Source organism: Heloderma suspectum, chromosome 8, assembly GCF_057233095.1.
Source record: "Heloderma suspectum isolate Gila_16-S chromosome 8, 16-S_ref, whole genome shotgun sequence".
NCBI classification, from domain to species: domain Eukaryota; kingdom Metazoa; phylum Chordata; class Lepidosauria; order Squamata; family Helodermatidae; genus Heloderma; species Heloderma suspectum.
In genome coordinates, this window is record NC_139465.1 from 47,564,504 (window position 1) to 47,576,906 (window position 12,403).

At 46.5% G+C, this 12,403-nt stretch overlaps 1 protein-coding gene and 1 non-coding gene across 5 annotated transcripts in view; both read right to left on the reverse strand.

The window, feature by feature from the left end:
* The window catches only part of SF3B3 (splicing factor 3b subunit 3), a 51,496-nt gene that overhangs the window by 34,889 nt on the left and 4,204 nt on the right, over positions 1-12,403 (reverse strand). For all 4 annotated transcript variants that reach the window (XM_084812327.1, XM_084812328.1, XM_084812325.1 and 1 more), the window contains 6 exons: positions 10,475-10,647; positions 7,712-7,853; positions 6,742-6,854; positions 4,539-4,676; positions 4,336-4,439; positions 1,370-1,535 (listed from right to left, as the gene is read on the reverse strand). In XM_084812327.1, coding sequence (XP_084668453.1) covers positions 1,370-1,535; positions 4,336-4,439; positions 4,539-4,676; positions 6,742-6,854; positions 7,712-7,853; positions 10,475-10,647 — 836 coding nt within the window. The remainder of the gene's footprint in view (positions 1-1,369; positions 1,536-4,335; positions 4,440-4,538; positions 4,677-6,741; positions 6,855-7,711; positions 7,854-10,474; positions 10,648-12,403) is intronic.
* On the reverse strand, positions 11,985-12,067 carry LOC146339166 (small nucleolar RNA SNORD111). Its single transcript, XR_014784745.1, has one exon. It is a non-coding gene; the product is annotated as a small nucleolar RNA SNORD111 (small nucleolar RNA).

Below are 12,403 nucleotides of genomic sequence, written 5' to 3' on the forward strand. Positions count from 1 at the left end.
GAAACAAAATTCAAAGTGATCTTGATAGACTGGAGTGCTGGGCAGAAAACAACAGAATGACATTTAATAGGGATATATGCCAAGTTCTGCACCTAGGAAAAAGAAACCAAATGCACAGTTACAAGATGGGGGATACGTGGCTCAACCACACTACAAGCGAGAAGGATCTTGGAATTGTTGTCGATCACAAGCCGAATATGAGCCAACCATGTGATGTGGCTGCAAAAAAGGCCAATGCTCTTTTGGGCTGCATTCATGGAAGAAGAGCTTCCAAATCCCAGGAAGTACTAGTCCCCCTCTGCTCAGCACTGGTTAGGCCTAATCTCGAGTACTGTGTCCAGTTCTGGATGCCAACTCAGAACTGGACCGTTGCTCAGAGGGGCAGATGCTGCTGTCCACCGGGCTGTGACATCTGCGGCGCACGTATGTGTCTATGAACAACCTGGAGAGGGTTCAGAGGAGGGCAACAAAGATGATCAGAGGAATGGAAACAAAGCCCTATGAGGAGAGACTTAAAGAACTGGGCATGTTTAGCCTTGAGAAGAGAAGACTGAGGGGAGATAGGATAGCGCTCTTCAAGTCCTTGAAAGGTTGCCACAGAGAGGAAGGCCAGGATGTCTTCTCGATCATCCCAGAGCGCAGGACACGAAATAATGGGCTCAAGTTACAGGAAGCCAGATTCCAGCTGAACATCAGGAAAAACTTCCTGAATGTTAGAGCAATATGACAATGGAACGAATGACCTGGTGGGCTCTCCCACACTGGAGGTATTCAAGACAAGGCTGGACAGCCACCTGTCGGGGATGCTCTGACTTGGATTCCTGCAGTGAGTAGGGGGTTGGACTCGATGGTCTTGTAGGCCCCTTCCAACCCTAATATTCTATGATCTTAAGGTTGAACCCTGTAAACCAGGAGTGGGCAACAAGCAGCCCATGTGCACACACCCCCTGGGCAGTTTTTGCAGCCCCTGCCATGTTCCAATTCTGCTGGGGAACCAGGCACATGGGTGGCACACCCTGGTTCCCTGCAAAATCAGGCTCCCCTCAACCTGCCAAACAACTGTGGGGTGGGGTGGAGAAAGCATGATTCTGCTGGGAAACAAGGGTGTGCTACCCACATGCCTGGTTTCCCAGGGGAATCACTGAAATTCCACCGCCACAGCCACTTCCAGCAGCATACAGCCTCTGGATGGCTCAGGAGGAGGGGAGACAATGAGGCCCCCCACCCCTGCTGTAAGCTCATGCCATTTCTGGAATTATGCTCATGGCCCAGCTGACTATGCACTCCGCAACATCTGAGGGCAACACAGAATGCAGCAGCTTGTCACAAGCCAAGGAAGTATGTACATGAATTGAGAAATGGAACTTACCTGACAGCACAAGATAGGAGATAGGCTGTCCAGCTCATCCACCAGCACCAGGTTCTTAAGAGGCCGTGGCTGGAAAAAGAAAGTGTCTCCTTCCTCCAGGGGCATGGCAGAGGAGAACTCTGGTTCCTCATCATCATCTCCCAAGTGAGCTATCTGGTAGAGGTAGCTGCAAATAGAAGGGGGAGGCTCTCAGAGTGCTACACCTGAGAGAAGTCTACAGAGCTGTCCAAAAGGCTTTGCTACTTCCATGATGCGCATGCTGTAGGATTGTTTGCTGGAGCAAAACACTTTGAGGAAGAACAAGAGGGCGGCCAGGGAGGTGAGACTGGAAGCCCTTATTCCCCTGCCTGTAACCAGGGCAAACAATATGAGGAACTACAAGCCCCTTGCCGTTCCAAGGACCGGAGTTCAATGCCGTGAAGCGGATAATGTGCTCAAAGGGGCAAGACGAAAGACATGAGGAGGGAATACTGTCACGCCAATCTGATAAGCCTCGGTTTTAGAAAATGAAATAATTTGCTCTACAATTTGTGGGGTAAACAGGAAGGAAATGGTGATTCATTTCGATATTACAAAGCTTGGGGGGGAAAAACCCCACATTGTTTCCCTCCCACCTGTCCTGCAAACCAAATATTAGTTATTTCATTTTCTGAAGTTAAGGTTTCATCAGGACTGCTAAGATATAAACAATACAATTTTTATTGGCTGATTATGGTTCTTTCCAATGGGGTATCTGTTCTGAAACAGATCCAATACAGGCCACCTTTTGAAAACTCCGCCATTTCAGGGAATGTGCATGCAGAAGCAACAATAATTACTTGGAACAGCTTAAACACCTAAAGCAAGAGGCGGCTTTCAGCTGTCATATCAGTTGTTCCAACCCAGTGAACTAGCAGCAGCGCCCTCGGCCACTCAGCCCAGCCCTTTTCTAGAGAAGCAAACAGCCACTGAGGAAATCTAAAGGCTGCAGGAGCTTGACGGCACCACCATTTCTCCTCTCTTTTGCTTGTGTATCCTCCATTCTATCTTCACCCACTCAGCTTTCTATTACTTGAACCTAGCACCATGACACTCATGTGCCTTCTCTCACGTCCCCAACATTTACTGACCTGGTTTGGACTATCATAGCCAGCTAAACAAGCTTGTTTAAGCCACAGCGCATGCTGGGCTTGTGTCATCCAAACCCAGGCAGCATGGCTTGTTGGAGGGGGAACAAGCCTCAAATCACCCATGGGCTGCTGCTGGGTTACTGTGCCCAACACACACCGGGGCTCAACCAAGCCACTGATGATCATGTGAACTGGCCCATTATTTACTTGTTGAATATATTTCTACCCTGCCTTTTAGGGCACCCCCCCCCCCCGCAAGGCACCTTACAATCGAGTGTTAAAAACCAAAACAATTGAACACACATGGTAAAATAACATCAGAGAGTATCTCCCTCCGCTCCTGCTGGCTTTTAGGAAAGTGTGGTGGATTTGATACTGGAAGAACTAGCAAGGGTTACTGAGCTCCCACAGTTATGTTCTGTACAGTGTACTGAATTCAGAGACCTGTGCAGCCTCACACAGTATTTCTGAGCAGGCTTTAGCGAACAAAGGTAGGCCCCTTGATGGGCAATTTCTATAGCAGGCCTCTTACATAGCTTGAATGGGTACCAGGCAAGTGCAGCTCCATAGGTCAACAGCCGTACCTATGCCTGATCACCTCACCCGTCTGAGACGGTGTCTTATCTCACCCATGAGCTGGGAGGCTTCCCCTCCTAGGCTGGAACGTTGGGGCCTCTCTCTCCCAGAAAGGCAATTAATTTCCCAGGTTGGGATGCTACGAGAGCCTTCAAGAATATGAGAAAATGCTATATAAGATGGAGAATAAAGCGATCCAATTTGGTCTTGCTCCAAGGGGAAATAGCGCTGCCAGTCTGGACTTTACTGGTCCTGAAGGGAGCATCTCATATGCCCTGGGATATACTCAGATATACATTATCAGCTATGGTAAAGGTGCCTCCTTACAGCTGAAAGGACGTGAGCTTTCTTTGTATATTCTTTCTGCCTCCATGTACCATCTTTGTGTCTTAATAAACTGTTAAACTGATCCATTTGTGATTTGTCTCAGTTCAACATCCATGAATCTGGTTTGATTGGGACCAAGGTTAATCAGGAACCCATAAATCAACACAGGAGGGTATGAACACGCATCTTTTCAATCTAGCCTTTTAAATTATGTAGCTATTTTATTGTTTTTAATGTGCTTGTTTTTATTGCATAAAGGTTTTATTGTTTTAAATTGTTGTACATTGCCTTGATGGCTCTTTAGCAAATAAACTGACATCATCTGCCCTGTGGGAAGGAAAGCAGAGCGAGGGAGACAGGAACAGGCAAAAGGAATATCCATGTCTGCTCCACTTGGACTGTCCCCACCCTGCACCTGGGAGATGAGAGTAGAGAGAGCCATTCCATCAGCTGTGTTGAAAATCTAATTTTTTCCTCTTCCCTCCCTGTCCCTTTTCCCTTGTGTGTCGTGTCTTTTTCAGATTGTAAGTCCGCGAGCAGGGACTGCCTTGTTTACTAATTGATTGTAAGCCACTCCGGGAGCCTTTTTTGACTGAGAAGCAGGATAAAAATACTTTAAATAAATAAATACTGCAGTAAAATAGCACTATCTAAACAGATCCCAAATGTGGTCCACGTTTAACCCAAAGCGCCCTGATTGCTAGAAGACTCTGAAAACAGGACACTGAAGTTTCTTGCCTGAAACCAACAACAGCCAGCCATACCTGTGGTAGGATGCAGGGGTTCAAGACATGTGTACAATCCCCAGCTTGAACAACCACTAGATTTGGGAAGCGGAAGGTCTAAATGGTATCCAGAAATGTGTGTACGTATGTGTGTATGCAGAATACCAGCAGCATTACCACACATGAAAATTCAGCAGCACTTAAGAAGAAATTTGGAGGTTTTACTTACTGGTTTCCAAACTCAGAAGCCACAAAAAGGAAGCCTGTTTTCAGCACACACATGGCAGCGGCTACAGGAACAGTGTCAAAGTACTTAAGTCGAATTTCTGTGACCTGAAACCACCACAAAAGAATTCCTGCATGAGCCAGACTGGAGAATGTCTCACTCACTCATACACACACAAATTAACAGCCGAAAATGCAGAGTCGTACCATGTCCTCATCAGTCTCCAAGGTGATTTTGAAGATATCACCCTGTTCCGTCTGGGCCAGGAAAAAGAACATAGACTTGGTCTTGTGCGTAGCAGAGCAGACGAAGATCATGCCTCTTTCAGGGTCATCCAAGTCATTCTGTCACAGAGAACAGCAAGTCAGAGACGCAAAGGCAAAAGCTGGTCTAAAAAGATCATTGTCCCAAGTCTCCTGTCTTGACAGCATCCCACTACCTGTATCCTTAGCACTTCCCTACATATTCATGTTTCCTTCAAATGTCCCCAATGCACGTGACCTAAACGCATTCCTCTTCCTGGAAGTGCCCAGTCAATTACTAAAGACTCCAATATTTCTGGATAACTTGCTCCTGTCTCATCCTTCGACCAAACCCTTCCCCTCTGACACTTTTCTACCATCGTTTGGAGATACTGTCATGCTTTCTCCCACCCTTTTGGGGCACTTTGCCTCCCCTTCCTTCTCCTCATACATACAAGCAGTCACCAAATCCTGCCTCATCTTTTTTTTCCATCTCCAAGGGATGAGTGTCTTCTCAGTACCTCTCTGGCAGCTTTCTCCTCCTGCTACACATCCCCTTTACAACAGATTCAGAACAGCTCCGGCCAACACATCTTTTTCCCACTGTAGATGATTTCCCCACGCTTTACAGTTGCTCTGCCATGCTCCATGACCAATTAATATCTAGTCCTTTTCCTTTTAAGGCTTTCCACTACCTACACTATACGTCTGCTTCTCCTCCCGTCATCCTGCAAAGGTTCCTCTCCTGCTAGTGCGCCTTCTGCTGCTTTCTGGCATGCTGCGCTCCATCTCTGCATCCTGCCACCTCCTTCTCTGCTCCGAGGCCCTGGGCAGTCCTCCTCTTTAGCAAGGCCTTGTTGGGACCGCTCTAGCCTCATTGCCCCTCATTCTCCATCTCCATCTAACTCTCCCTCCTTCTGCTGTCCTCACTACTAATTGTCAATTCTCAGAACAACTGAAATATTCATACCCTGCCATCTTGTGCCAGAGCATCTCAAGATACCTTGTAATCAAGTAACATATATTAAAAAAGCAAACAACAGAAATTAAGGCCTGCAGCAGAAAAACATAACCCTTAACAGCACCTCAGAGGGCCCCAAATGCCTTATGAAGCAAAACCATTTTTATTTGAGCTGCCTGAAGGCTAGCAGCAATGAAGCAGACCCTACTTCCTCAGAGAGGGAGTTGCACAGCTTTGGTTTCACCATGTGGAATGTCACGAGGGTCATTTCTGCCTCATGTAGATACCCAAGAGTTTCTTCTGTTTTAACAAGAGTGTATGACTATTACAGGAGAATTTCCCAGACATCCTACACTAGCCTTCTCCAACCTGGTGCCCTCTAGATAAGAACATTAAAACAGCCATGCTAGATTAGGCGAAGGCTCCCTCCAGACCAGCATTCCACTCACACCAGGGCCAACCAGGCGCCTCTGGGAAGCCCACAAGCAGGGCATGAGTGCAAGAGCCCCTCTTGCCCATGTTCCCCAGCAACTGGTGCGCAGGCATATTGCCTCTGACACCGGGGGTAGCATAGAGCCATCATGACTAGTAGCCACTGATGTGCTAACTACAACTCCCAGCACTGCCCTGAAAGCATGGCTGGCTGGGGAATGCTGGGTGTTGCAGTCCAACACATCTGGAGGTCACCAGGTTGGGGGAGGCTGCACTGCACCAAATCATCTCTTCACTGCCAGCTATCCCACTAGCTGAATGAGGAAAAAGCTCTAGCGGTAAGGTGAGCCCAAGTCTACTTCATTAATTGGTTTATGTTTGTTTCTTGCCTTTCCTCCGAAGCGTGCAAGGTGACCTACATGGCTTTCTCAAGTCCCATTATATTTTCACCACAATTCTGCATGGTAGGTTAGGGCAAGTCAGAAAGAGTAACTGGCCCAAAGCCACCCAGCAAGCTTCATGGCTAAGTGGGGGTCTGAACTTGGGTCACTTTGGCTCTCTATCCAATGGTACAGAACAAACCCATCTCTTACTCTGGCTATTCTGCATTTGTCTGTACATACACATATGGGAGAGAGAGAGCGGGAACAACGCATTCCTCCTGACAGAAAATATGCACATTTTCTTACCAAACTAGCAAGGTGAACATTTTGTTCAGCTGCCAAGAAAATGTTATTGGGACGTTAGAATTTTACAGGCCGCAAGATTTCTTACCCTTCTCCTGGGAATGGGACATCGAATATCTGGTTGGTCACCAAAGTTTTTGTAGGTGATGTAGTTTTCAGAACAAATCAGCACCCCACTGGGACCATCAGAGCCTCCAGGGACTAAAGAACAACATGAACATGTTATAAGAAATTGAACAGAAGCAACTGTATCTATAGCTGATCTCAGCCTCAGAGAACTGGAAATTGAAATAAACTGCATTGTTTCCTTTTCAGGCTTAACAGTGTCAATATTCAAGTACAAGGGGGCTTCACCCTTCCCCTCCAGATGTGGGCTATAGGTCCTGGGGATGATAGGAGCTGTAGTCCAGCACATCCAGAGGGTGCCAAGATGTGGAAGCCTTGTGGGATTGCAGCCGGCCTGCTTGACGCTTTCCCTACTGCTTAACGGTGTGCCAGTATTCAAACAGTGTGAAAGGGAAGGGGGCCTTGCAAAGGGAACCTGAAGCGTCTGTCAACATTCCTTAACTGCTGGGCAGGCCAACTGTACTTGTGGGCTGCCCCAAGGTCGCTCCCGCCCCTTCCAGCATTCAGTGGTCCCTCCGGCTGGCAGCCACAATTCTGTACAAGGCTGAACTTGTGCCTGTGCTTTCTGATAAGATGATGCCATGGCTAGGGACTGGGATCCTGGCAACCACGAGGGGCAGCTAAGAAAAGCACAGGGGAAGGAGGAAGGCTAGCAGGGTTGAGGGGCTGCCATGCATCAGATGCAGGTTGCGGGCTGTTGGCTGAGGGGCTGAAGCTGAGACTCTTAATTAAGGTTTCCAAAGTAGAACCCAGAGTGCAAATACATGTTGCTCTTTTACACAGCATGACATGGCCTTAATGAACTACTGAGGATACGAACTCCCTGCGCATCAAGGACAGTTCAAGCCAGCAAAAGGCATGACATTATCTCCAGCCGTTCACTTCCTGAGAGTAGAATGCCTTTTTCTTTCAGAGGCTGGAAATGGTGGTACCTGTTATAAGGAAGTTGCCATGTTCTTCCAAGGGTTCACTGTATTTTCTGACGACATGGTTCAAGCCCAGATCCAACTCATAAAACGTCAAAGTCTGCTGGGTGTTGGCTGCTGCTTCTCCTGTAGGGTCATTGTCAGCTTCCTGGAAAAAAATTCCATCTCTCTCTCTCTCTCTCTCTCTCTCACCAAGGAACTATCACACTTTGCTTGGTAAAGGAAGAGACAATTTTGTATTTCTAAAGTAAAACTGCCGTGGGAATTTCCACTGCAGGGCAGTACAGATTTTTATAAAATAAGTTAATTAGCGTAATACACTGAAGGGGTTTATTTGTAGTGTAAGATCAGAAACATACGGCTGAGGTCCTGGATGGTGCAACTTCCATTACTGTGGAATTTGGACAGTGTTCAGTCTGCCACTTCCCTGGTCACCTGGAGCAAGGAGCAACTGCCCAATGCAACTGGCCACAAGGCTAGTGCCCTTGCCTTGCCCTCAGCTGCCTATTTGAGCAGCTGCAGCGATGTGGGTTTTCCGGGAAATTTTGAACTGGAACTTTTTTCTGAAATTTTCCCAATGAAAATTTAATTAATTAATTAAATTAATTTGCATAGGGTCATTTATATAGGAAAAATTTCAGTTTGCATTGGAAAATGTTCTGATGCCCTAGAGCAGAGGTGGGCAACTTGTGGTCCTCCAGATGTTTTGGCTTACAATTCCCATCATCCCTCACCATGGGCTATGCTGGCTAAAGGTGATGGGAACCATAGGCCAAAACAACTGGAGGGCCAGAAGTTGGCCACCCCTGTCCTAGAGAGATGTAATTTAGCAGAGGTTTTTTTTACTTGTATTAGGTAAACAAAGTTTAAAGAAGTACCCCATGTTAATTTTTTGCCCCAAAAAATTGCACCACAGGTGTTTGACATAAAATATTTAAGGGGAGAAATTAAGGGACACTTTAAAGTGATTTAAGTTATATCATGTAGATCTTTTCACTGGAATACTTGTAAAAATTTACAGACATTGGGCAGTATTCAGCACTGCTGCTCTGCTTATGCCGCTGATATAGTGCTAGCATGAGCAACCTCTCGCACGAAGCCAACAGTGTATGCTGGCACAATGGGTTTTCCAGAGAAACTCATCACACCAGCAAACCCTAATGATGCTGGGCTAGAGGCTGCTTACACTAGCACTATGTCAACAGCGTAAGCAGAGTGGAAGCCCTGGATACTGCCCAATAGCCTGTAATTCCTTTACATGGTGTTTTTTCTTAAATTTAAACAAAGATACTGAATACTGTTGACACCAATAAATTTTAGCACCCCAAAGAACTGTGCATGATGTGCTGACAATAACTGAACTATTTCAATAGAGTTCAGCTCTCTTCCACTAAGGTTGTTGGAGCACCTTAATATTGTACATACAATCGTTTTTCTAATGAATTTATGGAACGGAAAATTTTCCACAGAAAAACAATGCACTGGAAAATTTTCTGCTCCACATCACTGGGCACCTGCCATATCCATTATTATTATTACTTCATTTAAATTTACCCCACCTTCCACACAATGTTATGCAAGGTAGCCATGAACAAGTAAGATATATTGCAACATTAAACAAACCTATAAAATATAGAACACTATGAACACTCTCTCTCCTTCAGGGCACATCCAACCGGCACAAAACTCTATTGTTCTCCAAGCGGGAGCTCGAACTCCTGCCAGTCTTGGTGCGCTGCCAGCCACCTCATCCCACCCCACTCCAAAAAGAGCGTGTGACCACACATGTTCACATACAGCAGCAAGGACAGGTTAGAGCGGAGATGGGCGACACGTTGGATGCATATATAATTTTTGTAACAAACAGTGGATGTAATAGTACTCTGTAGGGCCATACGGGTCAAGTGTATCTTCAAAACAAGCTAAATGTGGCCCGTTTAGCACTCTGCCACCCGGGGACACACACACACACACACACACATCACAGGGGCCAAAATGGCCCCCGGACCACTCCTGTTTGCCCACTCCTGGTTTACAAGGTGGGAGGATGGATAAACAACTACCCCCCTTTCTTTGTTTGCCATATTGGGCTGCAACTGCTTGGCACCTATTGCCACCAAAACTGGTGGGCCAGAGAGGCTCTGCGTTTTAGAGCTATTTCCACATAACCCCACACACACACCACCTTCCCCACTCCCCCTTTCATGCTGCAATGCTATGCGGCTGATGCCCTGCAATAAATGATTGTGGATGCCTGCCAATCTCAAGTCACATAAGACCTGAAGAGATGCATGTGTTGACAGCTTCTGGGGCAAGAGGATTCTCTACCCCAAAGACCTTTATTAATGTACGAGAAGGTAGGTAGATCTAGTGTGGAGAGGTATACGAAGGCAGAGACATGTCTTGCCCCCAAAGTGCTAAAGAAGACAGCTATCCATCCACTCCCATTAGGATGAGCAGTGCCTAATCTGTCCTTAAGAACAAACTACTGCTGCAAACGCAGGCTGTGTCTTCACTTAGGAAACGTAAGAGTTTTAACACTGCAAGACCAAAAGAAAAAATCAACTGGAGAACTATTTTGCTGTAATAAGAAGATAATATAATAACACCCGCTGATGCAAAAGGAGAGATATGTGGCATAATGAAATGTGTACAGTTAAAATACATCTACAAAGTAAAAACCACTTATCCCAAATGACAGTTGTATCTTTAAAAAGGGAGAGGCGGATGGCTAGAGTAACACCATTTCAGAGACCACCTGCTCAGTACCTCATAATCCATTTCCAGACAAGCAAACATGGGATTTTCAAACCCCACATCTACGCCAACTACATGGTAAACCAAAGTGTTGGCTTTGTGGGCTTCTAATGGGGAGGAAATTGTAAGTCGAGCTGCAGCATCTCTGTTCAGGATGTACACTAGCTTCTGTTTCTCAATGGCACCTGCGCAAAGAGAGAACACACGATGAACATAAACATGGAAGGTAACTGCACTTGGGCGCCAAACCTGCCCCGGCACAAGGATAATAAAAAGTGGAGCAAGCAACCCTCTCTGTCTTCTTGTGACAGAGATCAGATTTGCACGTCACAAGCACACTATGGCTGGTTAACCATGAACTGCTGATAATGGAGTGGGACTGAGCAAGCATGCCAGCTCCTGACCAACCACTCCCACAGAATTAAACCACCCAGAGATGGGTTCTTTATCATGGTATCCAAACCTGGAACTGTAGGTTGTTGGGGCAGGAAGAACCCAGACTTGTAAACCAAGAACAGAACAGGGGTTGCAAGTCTGGGTTGTTCCTGCCCCAGCAACCTACAATTCAGGGGTCGGACGTTACGATAAGCAACCCAGGGATGAAGAGGCCCTGGGTAGCTTAACTCGGCAACACAGGCAGCTGGGAGCCAGCTCGGTTGCTCCACTCATCCACAGCTACCCTAAGCAGCCATGACGTGTGAAGCAGGCCAGAGGGATCTTTCCCCATCTTCCATGGAAGAGCCAGCAGCTGTGTTCAGACATAACATGGCTCAGCATTATGAGAAAAAGTCGTGGAGAGCCTTAAAACTCTCCCACTCCACCAACACAACCAGGGATGTCAGAAGCTTCTGTTTCTGTTTTAAGTTCACCACAGTCTAGTGTGCCACCCAATCCCTAACTGTGGTTAATCTTACCACTTGTTTGTTGGAACACGCCACTATGGTTTGAAAGTGGCTCATTTGAACAAGCCAGAGTTACGCTTGCCTAGGTTCAGACACCACAGCAAGCCACGGTTACTCTACAGCTGAAGCAAAAGCTTCCAATCCCCTCCTCAGCAGCTGTGCCAGAGAGGGAGTGGGGAGAGCATGAGATAAAGGCAAAGGCTTGCTGTGCCTCATTCCCGTAATGATAAACCAGGGTTCTCTCTCTTTCACACTAGAGAGAATGAGCCATATGCAGACTTGTCATAGTGCCACATGATGCAGGCTGCAGACACAGCTTCATAACCACAGCAGTGGGGGCTTCCTTGGAGACAAGCAAGTGGCTAGTTACAAGCCTGTGTTTCGGAGACAGATTTTAACAGAATAGCAGCTTTAGTTACCAAGATTCGTACTGACTGGGATCGGACACCACAACAAGGTGCAGCACCCACCATGGGTTAAATAACTCACTCTGGGCTGTTGTGTTGCACAAACAGCTCCACTGACACACTCTTCCTGCTCTCCCCAGCAAACTTCATTGCAACAGAGAAGTATTGTATTTTGACAGGTGACTTTAAAAAAAAAGCAAACATCTACAACAAGAACCTGGTCAGAAATGGATCCAAGCATCTCCATGGTTTATCTCAGAGAAGAGACATGAATTCCAAATCATCATTTCAGGTCAAAGAAAACCGACTGCACCAAATATATGGAGCTCAAGTGCCTTTCTTCCAATTGGCACCCTAAAAATGCACAAACCCGACCATTATTTTAGAACTAGTGGAATGGAAGTGGACAAGGTAGCTCAATTTCACATCCCAAAAAATGAGGAGAAATCTCTATTATAAGGGTTCAGAAGCCATATGCTGGCCTTGTCACATCTGAAAAACCTTCTGGCTAAGTTAATTGTTTGTGGCCTCCTCTGCTTAACACCCTACCATTTCCCCTATAACACTTGTTATGAGTTACATATGTCTTGGCACAGCTTCTTCCAAAGAACCAGTCTGGCCAGGTATGTATC